The following is a 19095-nucleotide window of genomic DNA, read 5'->3' as shown; positions in this document are numbered from 1 at the left end:
TTCTTCGGGTGACTGAGGCGAAATCGGACTTCACTCCAGAATAATGGTTGGTGATGGTATTGAGATGTTTAGATCGCTCACAAACAGCTACTAGAAGTACCTAGCCAATCGGCATCATTCACAGGACTGGATCAGTGTGCCCTCCCATGGATGGTGGTGGCTACCTTATTTCCCGAGTCTGGCCTATCCTTGGCCTCTCCTCGGTAACCGACTCCTACCTCCGTGTACGCTGGCTAGTTCGATGAGTTTGATCAAAGCTGCTAGGTCCTAAATTCGGACGTAGAGTCACTGTGACAGCGGCCTGAACCCTCCAGGTAGCTCCACCCAGCACCTCATCCTTCGCTTTTACAATGACTACTGAAGCTAGCACAGACTTGTGTGAGCTGTTTGCTCGGGTAGTTGAACAATTCCCACACAACCTCGCAGTAGACCACCCAGATGGACGGCTGACCTACCGAGACCTTGACGAGGTCTCCTCAACCCTTGCAAATGATTTACGGGGTCTTAACGTATCCGAAGGTTGTCCTGTCCTCCTCCTCACGGCTCACGGGACTCTCAATATTGTCGCCATCCTGGCCATCCTCAAGACGGGAGGCTTCTTTGTCCCCATCGACCGCAACACATGGTCACCGGATGCTATCAGATATGTGTTCGATACTGTTGACAGCCAGGTTGCTGTCAACACCACGCCCGAGCCTTTCACCCCGCCAGACGGACGATCCTACCATGTCCTGCACCTTTCCCAGCTTCCACCGGATCATCATGGTCAGTTTGACCATACATTGCCGCCGGTCTTCCGCTCGACCCCGGCAGAACGAACTGCCTGTACTATTTTTACCAGCGGCAGCACCGGTCGAGCAAAAGGCGTCATGATCTCTCACCGATCCCTTGCCTTGTACGCAACAATGAGCCCAGCCAACCTCGGCATCCAGCCGGGAGATCGGCTGCTCCATCTTCTCTCGGTTGCATTTGACGGTAAGCCCCTCTAGTTTGTACCAGATACCATGCAACTATGCCCGTATTAACACGATGATTTTATCACCTCCAGCTTCCACATGCATCCTCTTCTCCGCCCTACTGAACGGCGGCACGGTCGTCCCTGCAAAGCCGGATCAGGTTTACGACCTAAGCTCGTCTTGCACCGTCATGGCGTCGACACCATCGCTCTTGAACCATTTACCGAGACCAAAACCAGGCCAAGGCAGCCTGATGTACGCCAGGATGCACAGCATCCTGCTCGGTGGCGAGACATGCACTTCCGAGCTGCTCGAGCCGTGGGTCGATGCGGGCGTGCGTGTCTGGACAGCGTACGGCGCCACCGAGACCACATCCATGGGCTTCATACGCAAGGTTGAGCGCGATGCGCTGACGGGTGACATTGAGCTTGCCGTGATTGGAAAGCCCATGGCACTGAGCCAGGTCTGGCTCCTCGACGGCGACCTCGGCATCGTTGAGGACGATTTCGCCGAGGGAGAGATCGTCATCGGCGGCGAGGGCGTGGCTCAGGGGTACTACAAGGACGAAACCAAAACAGCCGACGCCTTTATCTGGTGGAACGGGCGACGCGTTTACAAGACTGGCGATTACGGTCGCTGGGTTCCGGCCCGGGGTGTCAGCCAGGACAGAGTCTTTGAATTTCGCGGCCGCAGAGACCGGACGGTCAAGAACAGGGGCTTCCTGGTGAATCTCGACCGCGATGTGGAGGACTGTCTCTATCGTGCCGGAGCCTCACTCGGCGTGAGGTCTGTTCGGGCGGCAATGGCCGAGAACGGAATTGTGGCTGTTGTCAGCCCATCGTGGGTCGACACGACGGCGTTGCTCACCCGGGCAAAACACAGCATGTACGCTTACTGCATCCCGTACCGCGTAGTCGCAGTCGACGACTTCCCCCTTTCACCGAATGGCAAGGCGCAGCTGAGGAACATCCTGGACATCTTTGTCGCCGTCGACCAGGCGAGGATGGACCAAACACCTAATGCCACAATAGGCAAAGAAACAAGGACGCTGACCGACTCCGCAGGAAAGCAGCCTGAGGAGCCTGTGAAAGCACAAGGAAAGTTGGAAAAGATTCTCCGGGCCGCCACCGAGGTCCTCCGACAGCCTGGCGAGGAGCTCAGGAAGATTCGTCCCGAGCAAACATTCGTCGAGGTCGGGGGATCCTCACTCCTGGCGCTAAAGCTCGTTTCTTCCCTTCGCCAACTGGATCTGAACGTTTCGGTCCGAGACCTCTTTGCATGTCACACTTTCTCCGACATTGCCGAGCTTGCCTCGGCAACGACGACTCTCTCTCAAGGTACCGCCAACTTGAACCTGGGCAAGGACTCAGAGGCAACCCCCGAGTTGCCGCGAATCCCGGCCAATCTCACTGCACAGGTCCGCACTGCGCTGAATCTGGCCGCCGATGAGGATATTGAGGTGGCCCCCCTGACAAGTCTGCAGCTGGAGCTCGCGATTCCCACCCTGACCGATACATCCCGGAGCGTCAACCAGGTCCGACTGAGTTACAAGGGCGTGTGGGCGGGCGCGATAGAGAGGGCATGGCGTGCCTCCTGGCAGAGCGAACCCGTGTTCAAGGCTCAAATCTGCTTGGATGTGGCATCTGGCGTGCAGGTTGTGCGCAAACGGGGCCCCAAGGCGCCCACGCGTGTGGTGTTTCACTCTCGCCAGGAGTATGATACGGCCGTCAGCGGGTCGAGCATGGCTGTTGGTCTGGGTGCCAGGTTAGACTTTCTAGCCTACCAGCCGCCCGGAGTCGCGTCCGATGAAACGAGTGGAACGGACGAAGAAAGTCTCACCATCGTTCTCACGGTCCACCACAGCTTGATGGACGGTTGCTCATTGAAGCTGCTGCTAGACAAGCTTGAGCAAGCCGCTCTTGGATGGCCCTTTGGGACTAGCCCTTCCCCAGTGCACGCCAACCTTGCACTCATCAGTACCCAGCAGTCCCGGGATGCCGAGGCCAGAGCATTCTTTCATAGCTACTTGAAGGACATGCCACTACCCCTTCCCAGCCGGAGGAGCAGCGCAGCAGCTGAGAGACAGCACCACGGCATTGCAAAAGCCGCAGTGTTCGAGCCTTCGGTAGATATCGACGAGGTGACAGCCTTCGCGAGCAGGCACTGTGTATCCGCGGCATGCGTCTACTACACTGCCTGGGCAATGGCCGTGAGTGTCTTTGAGAGATGCCCGCAAGTGGTGGTCGGGGCTGTCTTCTCCAGCCGGGGTGCCCTGCCGGCTGAACACGAGGATGCGCTTGGTGTGTACATGTCGACACTTCCTCTCGTGTTTCGCTTTGAGGACACGGATGAGACTGTGGTGGCCAGACTGCAGCATACAATGGGCGACCTCACAACGGTGGGCGAGTACGCCTGGGCAAGATCAGACCAAGTCGGTCTGGGCCGAAATCTCCGCAATCTCCTCTCGATGCAGCTACCGCTGCCGGGCGAGCATTCACGGCCGCCAGCCGTCCGGGCCGAGTCCCTTGTGAACATTGACTTCCCTCTCAGCATGCTCGTTGAAGCAAACGGTTCGCTCCGCCTCCTATACGACGAGACGCAGTTCGACACGACAACAGTACGCCGGCTGGGCGAGCACTTCAAATACGCCCTCTCAGGCCTCATTAGAGAACACCGCGTGGAGGACTGCATGAGAATAAGCCGGCTGCATGAGACATTATTCAACCACACAGAGGGTGTGGGCATCGAGTCCGACGAGCGGTTCACAGTGAAGCGGGCGCTGGAAGAAGCCATGGACCAGTTTGCCGACCTGCCGGCACTTGAGGACTGCTCCGGAACGACGGTGCTTAGTTACGGCGAGCTTGACAGACTGACAGAGACCATTGCTCACCAGATCAACGCGCTATATGGTGATATCAGCCAGAACAACAGACCCATTGCGGTACATGGCGACGGGTCCGTTGACTGGGTTTTGGGCACTCTGGCGGTAGTCAGGACCGGCCGCACCTTTGTTCCGCTGGATCCCAAGTGGCCCGTCGGCCGCAGAGCTGCGGTATGCGAACAGAGCGGAGCGACTGCGCTCATACTGGTGCCGAGGGCATCGCAAGTCGGGGAAGCACCGGCCATCCCAGGGATGAGAGTGCTCGCAGTGGACAGCATTCTCAGCAGCTGCGCCGAGCCCGGTAGTAACACCCCAGGACCGCTTGATGATGCGCCGTCTCCTGATGACTTGTTGACGATTGTCTTCACCTCAGGCACAACCGGTGCCCCCAAGGGCGTGCCCCTATCACACCAGGGTTTCCTGGCACTGCAAAGCACCCCCGAGGGCCGCATGTTTGCAGCCCCGGGTCGGCGCGTTGCGCAGTTTATGTCGCCGGCGTTTGACGTGTGCAACGCTGAGATGTTCTCGACGCTGCTGCACGGAGCCACCTTGGTCCTGCGTGACCCCCTGGACCCCTTCGCCCACCTCGCCAGGGTCAACACGGCGAGCATGGCGCCCTCGGTGCTGGCAACCTTGGAGCCAGACCGATTCCCTAACCTGGAAGTGGTAAGCCATCTTTCTTTCCTTTTCTTCCCGTACCGTCTCCTAGTCCACAGTCTCAGCCCAGGCCATTGACGGATTTACTCCAATGAACCAGATTTATGCCACCGGCGAGGCTCTTACGAGCGGGCTGATGAGTCGGTTCGCGAAACGAGTGCTCCTCTACGACGCGTATGGGCCTGCAGAGTGCACCATCTGGTCGTCGATGACACGAATGATTCCTGGGGACCGCCTCACAATCGGAACGGGACTCGACACGGCTCGCATGTATGTTCTCGACCAAGATCAGCATCACTCGCCGGACAGCACCCGCGGCGAGATCTACATCGCAGGCGTCCAAGTCCTGAGCAGCTACATCAACTCGCCCGAGCAGACGGCCGAACGCATTGTGCCTGACCCCTGGCACCCTGGCCACCGCATGTACAAGACGGGCGACTACGGAATACGAGGTCGGGACGGCCGCATCGTCTTGCAGGGGAGAATCGATCGTCAAGTCAAGATCCGCGGCTTCCGCGTCGAGCTTCCCGGGGTCGAGCAGGCCATTCGATCCGGACCAGCCGACGAGGGCATTTCGCAGTGCGCCGCGATGGCCATCCACGACACGCTCGTCGCATTCGTCGCCTTGGACCATAACCACCCTGATCCGCACGAGGAGCGCATCGCTCGTCTTCGTGACAGGCTTGCCGACACCCTGCCCCCTTCCTGGGTGCCCCAGATCATCCTTCCCCTGGAAGACGGCTTTCCCAGAACGGCTAATGACAAGGCGGATACCCGGGCTCTGGAGGCTGCCTATGCGAGTAGAGTGGCCTCACATCAATCACCGTCGATAGAGACGCTCTCGTCTACGGCCGAGGAGAGCAGCAGTACCAGCGCAAGCAGCACCGGCCAAGACAACAGCAGCCACGTCAGGGATGAACTGGCTACACAGTGGCGACGCGTTCTCCAGCTACAACACGATACGCCGATCAAGGACTCTGACGACTTTATCTCCCTCGGAGGCCATTCGGTGCTGCTCATGCTGCTTGCGACTCGGCTGAGTGCGACGTTCGGAGTCATCATCTCGGTTCACCATCTCGTGACCACTCCTTCATTCCAAGGTCAGGTGGAACTCGTCGAGCGCCTCCTTGTGCAACTCGAGGGTGACGAAGGCAAGACCTCGCCAGAAGAACTGAAGATTGCCACATTACCCACCGAGGAGCTGACCGAGCTGGAGAGGTTGGTCTGGTTCCAGTGCCAGGTCGCCCCCAATCCAGCGGTATTCAATATTGCCATGGCCCTGAACCTCCAAGGCAGCGTTGATCTGCAGAGACTGGAGTGTTCTCTTAATGTGGCCCTCGCTTCTGACCCAGTCGTGCGCTCCAACTTTGTCGGAGGACCAGACGGCCTACGGAGACGGCTGCGCGAGTCGGCCCCCAAGGTCCGCCGATTTGTAGAGCTCAACGAGGAGGCAGAGGCCAGCCGTCGTTTCGACCTGAAGACCGACGAGCTCATCCGTGTCTACATGGTGGCGCCCTTGGACACGGCAAACGAAGCGCGGTCCGTTCGGCTCCTCATCGTCACGACTCATGTCATCGCCGATCTGGGCACACTCCAGAATCTGCTCCAGCTCGCCTCCACTGCTTACTCCAAGACTACCGCGGCCGTAGCTATTTCAAAACACGAGCGACCAGTCCATCTTGACTCGGACCGATGGACACAACATCCCTCGCTCGAGGCCCAAGAGTTCTGGAAGACCTACCTAGGCGGACACTGCTATCACGCCAACAAGCCACCCATCCTGCCGTCTTCGTCGCAAACCCTCTTTCAAGGCACCTCCCAGACCTATCCTTTCAGCGGCCGCCTCGTCACCCCCCTGAACGCGTTGCTCCGCCGACTCGGAGTCACACACCACCAGCTAGCGCTCACAGCCGCCGCGCTCACCATGCAGTGGCTATCACGCAAGACAGGGAACGAGCAGGACGACATCGTCCTGGGCGCCCCCTACGCAGGCCGCTCCTCGCCCGCGGAGCGGCACCACGCCCTGGGCCAGTTCCTGGACCGGCTTCCCGTGCGGGTGAGGTTGGGCGTCGAGGAAGAGGAAGGGGGGGAGGAGGAGGAGGAGGACGGCAAGACCACAACGACGACGACAACGACGACAACGACAACGACGCTGTTAACTCGCGTCCGCGACTCGGCCTGCAAAGCCCTCGCCAACGCCATCCCCTTCAGCGCCATCCTCGCGGCGCTGGACTACCCGCGCGGAGGGCTCCGCCACTCGCTGTTCGAGTGCATGGTGACGTTCCACGCCCGCGGCGCGGGGCTGGAGCATTGGATGCAGCTGGGCCCTGCACCTGCACCACATGGCGGCGGCGGTGGTGGGGGTGGCGTGTCGGTGACGTCGACGCCCGTGTTTGTCCCCGGCGTGGCCAAGTTCCCGCTGATGCTGGAGTGGTTCGAGCGCGGCGGCTGTGAGGAGGCGGATGACGGCTGGATGCTGCATATGGAGCTTCAGCATGTTGACGAGGATGCGGAGAACACGCGCCGCCTCGCTGGTGTTTTGAAGGACGCGCTGGAGATGGTTCTTCGGGCTGTGGCTGACGAGTGCTCGATCGTGGAGCTTAGGAGGAGGTTGGACGGGCTGCAGCTCCCGGACGGCATGCCGTGGGCGATCAACGGCGAGCCGGCGGCTGATGATCGAAGGGATGTGTATTATGGCTACCTTCGGCCAGAAGTGGTCGAGCTCGCCTCCAAGATTCGAGACGAGATGCTTGGCTGCCTGGGGGATACGGGCATGGGGTCCAAGACCCAAATCCTCACTCGAAAGCTCCGAAAGGCCCTCGGTACGTCGTTCTTCGAGGCTGGAGCGGATTCTGTTCACGCACTTATGCTACGTCACCGACTGCGCGAGAGCCTGGGTCTTGACATGTCGCTGCGAGATGTCTTTGTCGCCCAGAGCCCCCTGGGGCTTGCGCAGCGAGTCCTTCAATGATTCAGCCCGAGTCATCGCTTACTTGTTCTCTTTATTTTTCTATTTGCCTCGACTTTTTCTTTGTTTGGGTCTCATGGCTTCCCATTTTCCCAACTCTATGTATTTTCGGAACAAGGACAACAGCGAACAGAACAAATCATGTTAAGTTAGTGTAGCGCCGTTAGTTGCACGGAGGAACGAAGTGCAGGGTTGAATGCTACTCGGTTTGGGATGTATTCAAGATGGTGCTTTCTTGAAATTTGAATCCGTTGTCATCTGATGCCATCGTGAATGCTTCATTAGGGACTTGATCAAGTTGTCCATTGTTTGTTTGGATATCTCCCCCTAAAATGACAGTGTCTGCCTGTCGAATGATCATGAACCGTGACCCCTTGGTCACATGCATCACAAAATATTCCTATCAGTGTATGATCAAATCCGATTGTCTCTCTTTTCAATATATTTTTCTTTTCCTTATCCTCTTCCTGGTTTTCGTCCTCCTTAACTACCTGGAGCCCGCTACCATACTACCGTACTAACAAACAAACCAATCACGGTCGGGCGTATATACCTACACAGGCATTGACAGCACGGTTGAAGATCAGTGAGAGTCAGGATAGGTGGCGCCCCCGTTTCTCCTACTCTTCTCACTTCGGCTTCCGTCTTCCACTTGTCTGGGCGCAGTGGGCGGACAACAACACACTTGGCGTTTTGACGATCACCGAGTTCGATTTCCAACATATGGTGGCTTTTCGTTACACAGGTCTCGGGAACCGATGGCGCGCATCCAGGGTTGCCGATTACTCTGCTGCACTCGGACCTTTTCGACAAATGTTCCCAGAGTAGTACAATGAGTTAAACCAACGGGTCAGTATTCCCTTGCGGGGCGTATGTCGACCCCTGCCTTGTGCCCAAGAACGAACATTGCAGGAAACTACCTAGGTAAGGTAGCCAATGCTGTACGACGCGCGCATTGCATTCGGTACCATGTAATTGCTGAGCCAGGTGCTCAGCTGACTAGGTACTGTTGTGCTAAGAACTGGGTGTCTGTCCATATTTTGCTTGATCTTAACATACTAGTACTTACCAGCTACCTGTTTACGCATTTACATATTGTATCTTTCGTCCTTTTTCTTCTTGTCCCCGAAACAAAACTCCGGCGAGGTTTGCCAAGTGCCAGGTCCCGGGCCAACTCGAAGATGGCCCTGGAGAAGAGGCTTCCGCTGTGGAAGCTGGCAGCGCACGATGTCGACAAGCCGCTGTGGTATCTCGGATACGGCTCGAACATGAGATCCGCCTCCATGACGGGCCGGAACGTGACTCCCCTCGCCACCAAGGTCGTTACCGTCCCAACACACTACGTCACGTTCGACGTGTTTGGAATCCCCTACACGGAGCCATGCTATGCCAGCATCGGACAGTTCCCGGATGGCCAGTCCGGACAGCTCCACCTCGTCCACCGCGGCGAAGCCCCCTTGACGGTTCCGCCCCTATGCGGCATCGCTCACCACCTGACTGCGTCTGACTTCCACCGCCTGCTTATCACCGAAGGTAGTGGGGTTGTGTATGATGTCGTAGAAGTGGAGGCTTACGAGCTGGACGACCGGGGGAGAGCCACAGGTGCACCGTTCCCGGCATACACACTGAAAGCCAAGTTCCCCCAGAGGCCGAGCGGCATACCCAGTGCTCGATACATGGTAAGTGTCACCGCCCCAATAGTCCGTTTTAAGAAATGTGCCACTAATGCTTAGCAACGACAATAGAAGCTCTTCTTAGACGGGGCAAAAGAGAACAACCTACCGGCTGGCTACATCACTTATCTGGAGAATTTCCCTAGGTACCAGAAACTCGAAGGGTCTGACCGACCGTACGGACAGCTTGTCTTTGACTGGGGCTGGAGACCTGTTCTGAAAAGGATTGTTCGGCTCACTACATGGGGGGTTGATGAGAACGGAAACTGCTCGGCCTTGCTGGCGCTCTTGATTGTCCGTCTGTACCAGTTGATGTGGACCTATCATGATGTGATTCACACTCGCATATTTGGAGAAGGAGATGGAAGCAAGCTTTACTGGATTAGACAATGAGATGGAATTACTTTTGTTCGCGGTTCTGATCGTAAGCAAATACTTGTTAGTGTCTCTTCAACCCAACCTTAGTCAAAGACTCCCCGTACTTCCTTCACCTTGCTGCGGAGCTCTTCGTCCCACACAGGCTCAATGACATCTTGCAGCATCTCCTCATTGTCCGCTTTCATCCGAGCCGACACCTCATCCACCGCATCGAGTACACGTAACACGTTCAGCCCCGCGAGATTCCGGACCGACTGCTCTGACACTCCTCGCTTTAAAAGCTCAGCAATGAGCAGCGGAAATTTGGAAACATCCTCGAGACCGTCCGGGCCCTGCATCATACCGTCAAAGTCGGAGCCGATGCCGACGTGCTCGTAGCCGATGCGCTCGCCGACGTGCTGGATGTGGTTTGCGACTTGCCCAAGGGTTGGCCGGTCTGGGTCGGTAAGCTTGCGCAGAAACGACACCATGAAGACGCCGTTGTTGGTCTTGAGCAGGTCTAGCACCTCGTCGGGGCTATTGCGGGGGTGCTTGGTCAGGGCAGAGCTTTGCAGGATTTAGTCACTTCATTTTGCCGTAGCGGTCCGAATCAAGAGGCTTACCATGAGGAGTGCGAGAAGATGACTGGAGCTCTGGAACAAGCCAGGACCTGCTTCTGAACGGCAACCGAGGTATGCGAGATATCCACGATCCTGACCAAGTTAGACAGCAAATCATCGCGCTCTATTTTCCCTCTCTCCTCCGAGTCACTCACATCCCGATACGGTTCATCTCCTTAACCATGGCAGCACCCTCCTTGGACAATCCGTGGTGAATAGGCTCGGAAGCGTTCTGCAGAAATAGAAAGTCCAGGTCAGTAACCATCAGTACTCAGGGGGGACGGTTGACAAGTAGGTAGTTGTGTTACCGTCGCGTCAGCATAGAGATTGTTGCTATCATGAGTCAAGGTGACATAGCGTACACCCAATCTCGCAAAGTTCCGCAGCACGCTCGCGCTGTTTGCGATCTGGTGCAGGCCCTCGACTCCGATCAGACTCGCCACTCTCCCAGACCTGAACGCATCCCACACCTCAGCCGACGTCCGAGCGAGAGAAAGATGGCGGGGATACCGCTCGGCGAGCATATGTATGATGTCGATCTGCTGAATCGTGGCGCGCAGGCTTTCGTAGTGGTGGTCGGTTGAGAAGTCGTTGCTCGTGTTAGCCTCGGGGCACGGAACGTAGGCGCTCCAAAACACTCCGCCGACCCGGCCTTTTCGCAGCCGCGTGATGTCGGTGTGGGCGATGGGCATGTCGCCAGCGTCGACATCGGTGTCGCCGACCCGTCCGAGATGCCAACCGCGGATCATGTACGGGAAGTCATTGTGCCCGTCTAACACGGTGCTGGCGTCAGCAACATAGACCAGCCAAAAAGGGGGGCGAGGCTCGGGGGGCTCTTGCCTATCAGGGGTACTTCTGCCAACAGCTGTTCGGCGCGGCTCAGGCTGTTCGTAATGGAGTCCATACCCGCAGTTGAGCAATGAAGTATGTTTCGTTTTAGTTTGCTTAGAGAAGTGAAAGAAAAAGGGGATGACTTGGCAGTAACCAAGACTGACAACGCCGTTTAAAAGTACCTCCGAAGCGACACTGGTTTACTTATATTGTGTGCTTAGATTCACGTGGATGTCCTGTCAAATCCTCACTCCCACTTGGCTCCATGTCGGGTTCCGGCTGTTGGCGCTGGAATTGTTCGGATCACAGAGCACGCCGTGCATACTACCATTTGCCAAAGTGGTGGAATATTTCCGGCGTTACAAGATCGGGCGCACTGTAAATCCATGTACATTCACGAGAGGAGCGATGCAACATTATCAAGGCTCGAAAACGGCATCCATTTCGATAGTTAATTATCACCAGCTCTACCTCGTAAGCGACACGGGAATGGAGAATCACTCCCCGATGACTGCCTCCTTTCGAGAATCCATCTCTGCGTACGCCTTGGCTACACCCGGGATACGCGCGAATCTGTCGCTCCACGCCTTCAACGCCGGATAATCGTTCTTGTCCAGGCCCATGCGAGCCATGGTGGGATCATCGGCAAACGGGTAGACCGAGATGTCTGCGATAGTCGGCCGGTCCTTGAGGCCGATCCACTGCTGCCCAGGTTGCGAGAGATGCTTGTCGAGAATGCCATACTGGACCCTCAAGTCGTTTAGCATCCTGACCGGATTATTGTCAGCCCTTCGTACGTTGCGTACCCCATGCGCCAGGGTGTTTTACTTCTCTTGAGCCTTGGGGTTCTGATCCTCCGGCTTGCGAATCGCATACCACACCCAATACTTGGCAGTGGGCCTGTGCCAGGTCAAGTTAGAAGTTAGAACCCGTATCAAGCAGCCGGCGGTGTCAAGTGACAAACCCCAGGGATGCCGTCTCAAACGTCAACCAGTTACCAATCTCCAACTCCTCGACTGGGCTGGCCCCAATCCACGCCCCTGTTTTGTCGTACTTCTTGCCTAGGTACTGCAGCATCATAGAGCTGTCCCACGCGGTGACCCGCCTGCCCTGTTCGGCGTCGATCAGGGCCGGCAGGTATCTCTGTGGGTGAATGCGGGTGTACCAATCGGTCCTCGTGGCAGGTCCATCCAAGCAGGCGGCGTCGTAGTCGACTTTGAGACTCTCGAGGAGAATGATGGGCTTGATCCAGTTTTGGTAGCGTCCCTCACTGACGAAGACCAGGGGCTTGTCTGGCACGTCGGTGTCGAGAGACTTGGCTGAAAACTTGTTGATCGGCATCCTGCAGATAGAAGCAATGGCTGAATTCCTCTGGATTCCTCACATGCAATGACACATGAAATGCACACGTCAACTGACATCTTGTTTTGCCACCACTTAAAGCAGACGATGCTTCCTTCTCGGCTAACTGTACGTAAAATCACCGATAGGTGTGCTGGTGTTACCCGATCGGACGCCGAGGTATGTACTTCGTACGTCGGGGATGTAGACCCGGAAGCTCAGAGAGACTCCTTTTCGTTTCGGTGACCGGGGGCCCGGGCCGGGAAACAAACTATGCTGTGATCCGCCACCCCCGCATATCATGACTATTAAGTGCTACGGTGACATTGCAGTAGCTACGCACCAAATCGTGACAGACTGAGATACATAGACGGCTGTCATTTTCTGCATGTCTAACACAAACGATGCATGTTGTGGTTGTGCGTCGAATCATACATGTAACTGGGCCGAGGAGAGACCGCCAAATTGCAGCAGGCCGATCAATTTGGCCAGGCGGTCACAGCAATGGCCAATGACGGCACCGACGGGCTCGCTGCCACCTTGCACCAGTTCCATGGACCCGTCCACCGCCGCCTTCCACTCCTGCAGCTGCCCGTTCAGATCCAAGCTCGCATCCACGAGCACCACCTCGACCAGCATCCGCGCCTCGGAGCTGTCGATGGGGAGCCGCCCGAGCCTCATCTCGCATGATACCAACTGCACTAACGGCACGCCGCGGCCGCTCTCTCCAGGAAGTTGTGTGCTCGTCGGCCCGGGCCGTGCCCATTCCGCCGTGGCAACTGTCAGATGGGCGGCTTCGTAGAAGCTGATCAGTCGGGGTATGAGCTGGGACAGCATGGCTGCCGCGCGCTTCGAGGTAACGCATCGTTCGCACTTGACCATCTTGTGGAGGTGACCTTGCAACTCGGCGCCGAGCTGGAGGACATTGTCCAGGGGCAGGATGCCTTGGCCCAGGCAGGCCGCGATGCGTTGTAGGCCGCTGAATGAACAGTGGCAAGGGCTCCGTTGCATTGGGAAGTTCAGGTTGAATTCCAGTGGTCAGCCGCAGGTAGGGTCGTAGGGACGTATGTCTTTAGTTGTGTTTGTCGTTAATACGTCGCATATTGGTGTTTCCACCATCCAGCATGGTTCAATGGGTCGCTGGAATTTCGCGGCTATTAGTAGGACGGGACGAGGAGACTGTAAAACCACCCCTTGCTCGGCCCGAGTCATGTCTCTCAGCAGCTGAGTGCGTGCTTGCCCACACTCGGTGAGGAAAAGCGAGACCAATCAGGTAGGCCGGCCGGCCTCCTAGAGGCAAAGATGCGGCCCATGTTCAAAAAGCCTTCACAGGAACGTGAGTGATGAGCAACTCCGGATTCATACCTGCTAAGCGAGGTATGACCACAGCTGGATAGCGCGTCGTCTCTTCACATCACTACATGTACTGAAAAGGGAGGTAAACTAGTAAAAAAGGGGATTACCGAGACCCTCGGGAAGACCCAAAACAAGAGCCTACTAATATACCAATAGTAGTGGGGGCCTCTAAGTCTACTCCTATTCGTAACCCCGAAACAATGGGATAGGTACCGCCGTTGGACTTATACTTTAACAAGCGGCCAGCCAACTTCGAGGCCGACTTCGAATACCTGCTCAATACAACGGCCAAGGCGTCAATAAGGTTATAGGGAGGTTGAACTCGAGGAGGAATTGTAGGGCCCGACCCTGAGCCCTTGGGCCATAGGGTCCTATAGTAGTGGAGAAAGCCGCAATCACAATTATATGCAGGACTAGAGAAACCACCGACACGGATTGAATCGTAGACGAGGCGGGACTTTTATTCTGTTCTACGGGGTACTAGTCCCCAAGCTACACGGCTAAGGAGTAGGATACTACCAGGCTGACTGATGCACTCTCAGAGACTGCCGATATACTTGTCTAGGAGGCCAGAGCTGGAACTGCCGCTCTGATTTCCCCTCCTCCGAAGACCTGGAGGCCTTTTTTCTTTTGTATTCGCAGGCTCAGTCGCTGGCGCTTTTCCTTGATCGTCGTTATGGGCTTTTCACCCGGCCTGCGAGGGCACGGTTTTTTTGTACATACAATAAGCAAGATGAGGGTCCGGCAAGGCTTAGGGCACAGCGGTGTAGGAAGAATAAGAATTAAGGTATTTAGCTCATCACAAGGTAAGGAGTTATGCTACCAAGGTTTCCAGCGATGGATCATGCTCGGGAACAACCGAAGAGTACGGCTTATGCTACATCCCCTCTCCAAGTGCCGATTGATGCATTCTGTAATAATGCCCCCGGCGAACCATGAGCTCACCGTGTGTTCCTTGTTCGATGACCCCGCCTGCGTGCATGACGACTATGAGATCGGCGTCTTTGAGAATGTTGAGACGCTGGGAAGGTGGCTCTGTCAGCAATCCATCTTGTCCACATCCTCTGACATTGAAGGGGATGCGAAATGGGCCTGGGGGTTAGGAGAGGTTTGCTTACATGGGTCACGAGAATCAGTGTCCGTCCCTTTCGTATACTCTGAAACGTGTCGATGACAAGCTAGGCGAAGTTTCTCCGTCAGCCAATATCGCAGGAAGCAGATCCGGATATTCCGAAGGAGGTGAGGATTTGCCTACCCGTTCGGACTCTGCATCCAAGGCGCTCGTGGGTTCATCGAGCAGCAAAAGCTCAGGTTTTCGAACAAGTGCCCTCGCAATCGCAACGCGCTGCTTCTGTCCTCCGGATAAGCTAATACCCCTGGCGCCGCAGTCGGTGTCATAGCCTTCCGGAAGCGAGGCGATGCAGTCGGTCAAGTGGGCGGCTTCGGCAGCCTGCACCATTTCCTCCTCACTAACTTGGTCCCCGTCTACACCGAGAAGGATATTCTCGCGGATTGAACCTGGGCACACGTCAGGTCAGAAGTTGAGTTCTCACTGTTCCTAGTCCTGCTATGAAAGAACTTCAACTGACCTCGGAACAAGGTGGGCTCCTGCGACACAACTGCCAATCTCCGGCGGTATGCATCTGGATCCTGCTGTGACAGTGGCCTTCCGAAGACACTCAGCGTTCCGGAACGGGGCTCGTAGAAGCGTTGCAGGAGTGCAAGTAGCGTGGACTTGCCCGAGCCCGAGGCTCCGACTATTCCAATCGTCTGGCCGGGAAAGACTTGCAGGGAGACATTTTTCAGCACCGATACGCCAGGCCGGGTCGGGTAAGCGAAAGTGACTTTGTCAAAGTCTACAACGGCCCCCGTCCCCTGCTCCCTATGAGTGTGGTTGTCCGAGGACTCGTCCTGCGGTCCGGCTTGACTACCAAGTTGGCTGCGGAGACCGAGGATATTGTTCGCTGCAATCTTGGCCTTGCCGATGTCTGGTGTACACACATCATTAGCGGACGCGCCCATATGACCAACAACTGCGTCTCTGCATGTCACTTACTGGATGAGAAGCCAAAGATGGCCCCCGAGGCTTGCCCCGAGACCACAACCGAGATAAACACGGTGAAGAAAGCTTCGACACTCAGCTGTCCATCGCTCCTCAGTCTTCCCCCGTACCAAAAGGTCAAGGCCGCCGCCAACAGCTCGACGCTCTCCGACATAGCAAAGAAGAGCATCATGAGGGCCGTTTGTCGATACAGTTTCCCGATGGTCGAGGCCAGCTGTCCTTGATACGACCTTCGCACCGTGTCTTCGAGGGTGTACGCTTTGACGGTGCGGATCACAGAAAGCGCATCAAACGCGAACCCGGCGCTGTCCTCAAAGATCTTTGCCGTCAAGCCGGCCAGCGACGAGTCCAGCTTCATGCGGGCGAAGCCGGCGGCAAAGACAAACGGCATGGCGCCGAAGATGGCGACCAGCCCCAGCCTCCACGAGTATGCCAGCGCAATGACGCTTCCGCTGATGAGGGTCACGACCATGGAGACCAAGAACCCCAGGTTGACCGAGATGAGATCGTGGAGGCTTGCGGGATCCGCGGACAGGCGCGACGCCAGAGTGCCGGGCGCCGCGCGGTCGAAGAAGTCGATGCGCGGCTGGAGCAGGACGGCGCGGAAGTACTCGAACCGGTAGAACTTGGTGAGGCGGACGCCGAGGAGCGTCATGAAGTAGCCCACCACGGCGTAGGAAATCAGAGCCCCGACGCCGACGACGAAGAACATGAGGGCGTAAAAGTTGGCGTCCGAGACTAGCTCGGCAAGCGGTTTCTGGAAGGATTGCATGACCCTCCCGAGGAGAATGCCCTGCACCGGGAAGAGCTGTGCCGTCACGACGGAGCCACAGATACCCGTCACGAAGATTGGCCAGAAGCGCCTGTGCTCCTTAGCGATGGTCCAGAGATTGGCCATCAGGGAGCGCTTGGGAATCTGGGGAAACTCATCGCTCAGCTGCAACGGGGAGTCGGGGGCTGCCATTAGCTCTTCTTCATCGGCTGCTGGTGCAGAGCCCTCCTCCTTTGATGGTTGGGTGTCTCCGGCCACTGTGCTTGCCGCACTCTTCTCTCCCTCAACCGACATTTGGGCATCGTGAAGCCTTTTGTACAGGCCGTCGGCGCGCATGAGCTCTTCATGGGTGCCCTGCTCGGCGACGGTTCCCTGGTCCAGAACCACCACCCTACTGGCTCGCTTACCCGTCGCGATCTTGTGCAAGATGAAGATGGTTGTTCGGTCCGGGGAAGGTTCCATGAGGTGCTCAATGAGGGTTGAGTTTGCGCTGTCGAGCGCGCTCGTGGCTTCATCCAGGAGAAGAATCGGGCGTCGGCCTATGAGCGCACGCGCGATGGCGATGCGCTGCTTTTGCCCCCCGGATACGAGCGACCCTTGGTTTCCAACAAGCGTATCGAGTCCCTGTCCAAAGCTAGGTGTGAGTACAGATGGAAAAGAGCATCATTTTGACAGAGGGTAACTGACCTGGGGTAACTTGGCGATGAAGCCGGATGCTCGTGCTTCCTGACACACTTTCTCGACAAGTTTTCTTTTCTCCTCCTCAGACACGTTCTCGTAGCCCGTACCGACCAGGCCATGGGCAATATTTTCGAATATCGAGCCACTGAATAGCTGTGGCTCCTGCTGTACGAGCGCAATCTGTCTCCGCAGCCATTGGACGTCAACCCCGGCGACGTCATGGCCATCGATGAGAATCGAGCCAGCGGTTGGCTCGTACCACCGTTCCAAAAGGGATATCAGTGTGCTCTTGCCTGCTCCCGAAGGCCCGCACACAGCAGTGGACGTGCCGCTGACGAAGTCGAGGTTGAGGTTGGAAAGGGCTGGGCGGCCCGGGCGAGATGGGTAGGAGAAAGAAAGGTCGTGCAGCTGAACCAGGCCGCCAGAAGTCTGTTTCTCGGCTTCTATCCTCGGTACCGAAATGGCCTTGTCTCTTGGCTTCGTCTCGGTATTACTGTCATCACCAAGAAGCTTAAGGACAACGCCCGCCCCAGCCACAGCCCGCTGGACAGTAGGCATGTTAGGACCCAAGGCCAATATCGAGCCTAGGCCTATCAGCATGGAGAAGAACACCCTATAGGCTATTAGATTGATGCGCGGTTGGTAGGGACGGGAAAGCTCGGTGTAGGAACGAACGCTAGGATTCTTCCCGGATCTGAGATGCGTCCAGTGCTGTAAAGGTACCCGCCCAGATAAAAGCCGATGGCCCAGCCACCGAAGACGAAGAAATACTGGCAGGAAAACATCAGTCCAACCAAGGGACCCCTGTTCTTTCCGTCCCTCTCTGCCTGGTCCAAGATGCCCCGGTACTTGCTCAGAAATTTATCGGCCGCCCCAAAGGTAATGACCGTCCTGATGTTACCCAGGGCCTCCTCCGCAATGGCGATGCAGGACTCGTAGCGCTTTAGAAGCCCGGCCTCAATTTTCTGGTCCGTGTTGACAACCGTTCCGACCAGGCCTATCGTCAGCACCATCAAGCCCAGCATCACTAGGGTGAGCTGCCATGACTGCGTGAAGGCCACGACAAAAGCGGCAATCATGGTGGACGATGCCTGTACCATTATACCTATCCGGTCGGAGAAGACGGTCTGGATCGCGTTGCACTGCTCTGTGATTACGCTTGACAGACTGCCGGGTGTTCGGGCATCGTGCTCGGAAACGGTGCGACTCAGGATGCGGTCAAGGCACTGCCGAGCCGGATCTTAGCAATCTCTTCTCTAGTTGCCCTGTCTAAAGGTCTGACATATTACCTCGAGGCGGAGTGCTTGTACCATGCCGCTGGCGGCAAAGGTGAAGCCAAAACCCCATATGTAAACAAGCTATTCCCACCAAGTCAGCACCTAGTATAGGTACCGAGTTGGGTTGCCCATTTGTCTGAAGATTCCGTTCTGACTTACTACAAACTTGCCGATGAACAAATAGATAAACCAGAGCCTGTCATAATATCCCAACGACGAGGTGACACGTTAGTTATGGCAGGACAGTCTATGGCGAGCTAGGGAGACGTACGTATTTGTTTCTACTTGTCGCATAAACTCGCTGCGACACACTTGAGCATCGGCGCTCCCGAATTGTGTCAAGCTAGCCGTTAAACGCCCGAGCACCAGAGCCATCAATGGCATGACTAAGAAGGTTTGGAATCAGCCACTGGGTGGCCAACGCGGGGATCACTTCAATTCTCATATGGCCACGAACCTGCTCCGCTGCACACAGCAGCACAGACAGACACGACTTGTATGGTGCGGTTGGCGGGCGTGCTGAACCTCAGGACTCGCTAGAAGAAGCCGTAGTCCATTAGCATCTCTTGCCGGGCGGTGGCAAAATCATCCGCAGGAATCTTACCAGCAGCGTTCCAAATCCCGCCGCTGGCTCTGGCGGGTCCTGCTCCCCATCATCAACCC

The 19095-nt window shown here is 56.6% G+C and overlaps 6 protein-coding genes across 6 annotated transcripts; 2 read left to right on the top strand and 4 right to left on the bottom strand.

Annotated features, from left to right (window-relative positions):
- Nucleotides 1-350: 350 nt before the first annotated feature.
- B0H64DRAFT_368956 (non-ribosomal peptide synthetase) lies at nt 351-7598 on the top strand (the record flags this gene model as incomplete). Its single annotated transcript, XM_062801993.1, has 5 exons — nt 351-975; nt 1049-4503; nt 4595-5337; nt 5398-6562; nt 6599-7598. The coding sequence occupies 5 exons, from the start codon at nt 351-353 to the stop codon at nt 7463-7465; spliced, it is 6855 nt and encodes a 2284-aa protein (XP_062653656.1). The 3' UTR covers nt 7466-7598.
- Nucleotides 7599-8612: 1014 nt separating this feature from the next.
- On the top strand, nt 8613-9549 carry B0H64DRAFT_350901 (uncharacterized protein). The gene is made up of 2 exons (XM_062801446.1): nt 8613-9141; nt 9208-9549. The coding sequence occupies exons 1-2, from the start codon at nt 8644-8646 to the stop codon at nt 9526-9528; spliced, it is 819 nt and encodes a 272-aa protein (XP_062653655.1). The 5' UTR covers nt 8613-8643; the 3' UTR covers nt 9529-9549.
- Nucleotides 9550-9596: 47 nt separating this feature from the next.
- B0H64DRAFT_427891 (renal dipeptidase family) lies at nt 9597-10861 on the bottom strand (the record flags this gene model as incomplete). Its single annotated transcript, XM_062805814.1, has 4 exons — nt 9597-10059; nt 10116-10205; nt 10268-10344; nt 10421-10861. 4 exons carry the CDS (start codon nt 10859-10861, stop codon nt 9597-9599), a joined length of 1071 nt encoding a protein of 356 aa, XP_062653654.1.
- Nucleotides 10862-11362: 501 nt separating this feature from the next.
- On the bottom strand, nt 11363-12512 carry B0H64DRAFT_413500 (glutathione S-transferase). Its single transcript, XM_062804980.1, has 3 exons — nt 11908-12512; nt 11772-11843; nt 11363-11711 (listed from the first exon to the last, which is right to left on the bottom strand). Exons 1-3 carry the CDS (start codon nt 12282-12284, stop codon nt 11441-11443), a joined length of 720 nt encoding a protein of 239 aa, XP_062653653.1. The 5' UTR covers nt 12285-12512; the 3' UTR covers nt 11363-11440.
- A 130-nt stretch (nt 12513-12642) lies between these two features.
- Nucleotides 12643-13419, bottom strand: B0H64DRAFT_413499 (uncharacterized protein). Its single transcript, XM_062804979.1, has one exon. It carries the CDS (start codon nt 13293-13295, stop codon nt 12714-12716), a length of 582 nt encoding a protein of 193 aa, XP_062653652.1. The 5' UTR covers nt 13296-13419; the 3' UTR covers nt 12643-12713.
- Nucleotides 13420-14405: 986 nt separating this feature from the next.
- On the bottom strand, nt 14406-18816 carry B0H64DRAFT_453071 (P-loop containing nucleoside triphosphate hydrolase protein; the record flags this gene model as incomplete). The annotated part of the gene is made up of 10 exons (XM_062807222.1): nt 14406-14661; nt 14759-14818; nt 14896-15158; nt 15230-15628; nt 15697-17098; nt 17162-17768; nt 17831-18381; nt 18445-18513; nt 18592-18628; nt 18704-18816. The coding sequence occupies 10 exons, from the start codon at nt 18814-18816 to the stop codon at nt 14518-14520; spliced, it is 3645 nt and encodes a 1214-aa protein (XP_062653651.1). The 3' UTR covers nt 14406-14517.
- Nucleotides 18817-19095: the final 279 nt, after the last annotated feature.

Source organism: Chaetomium fimeti, assembly GCF_033439085.1.
Source record: "Chaetomium fimeti strain CBS 168.71 chromosome Unknown B0H64scaffold_15, whole genome shotgun sequence".
Classification (NCBI taxonomy): domain Eukaryota; kingdom Fungi; phylum Ascomycota; class Sordariomycetes; order Sordariales; family Chaetomiaceae; genus Chaetomium; species Chaetomium fimeti.
This window is presented reverse-complemented; position numbering and strand designations above follow the sequence as displayed.

What these genes read in the sequence shown, in the direction of transcription:
- B0H64DRAFT_350901 (XM_062801446.1), top strand. Translation starts at nt 8,644, where the DNA reads ATGGCCCTGGAGAAGAGGCTTCCGCTGTGGAAGCTGGCAGCGCACGAT. An exon ending in TACCCAGTGCTCGATACATG is followed by an intron (nt 9,142 to 9,207) that starts GTAAGTGTCACC and finishes CAACGACAATAG; the next exon opens with AAGCTCTTCTTAGACGGGGC.
- B0H64DRAFT_413500 (XM_062804980.1), bottom strand. Translation starts at nt 12,284, where the DNA reads ATGCCGATCAACAAGTTTTCAGCCAAGTCTCTCGACACCGACGTGCCA. An exon ending in TTTGAGACGGCATCCCTGGG is followed by an intron (nt 11,844 to 11,907) that starts GTTTGTCACTTG and finishes GACCTGGCACAG; the next exon opens with GCCCACTGCCAAGTATTGGG. An exon ending in AACCCCAAGGCTCAAGAGAA is followed by an intron (nt 11,712 to 11,771) that starts GTAAAACACCCT and finishes TAATCCGGTCAG; the next exon opens with GATGCTAAACGACTTGAGGG.
- B0H64DRAFT_413499 (XM_062804979.1), bottom strand. Translation starts at nt 13,295, where the DNA reads ATGCAACGGAGCCCTTGCCACTGTTCATTCAGCGGCCTACAACGCATC.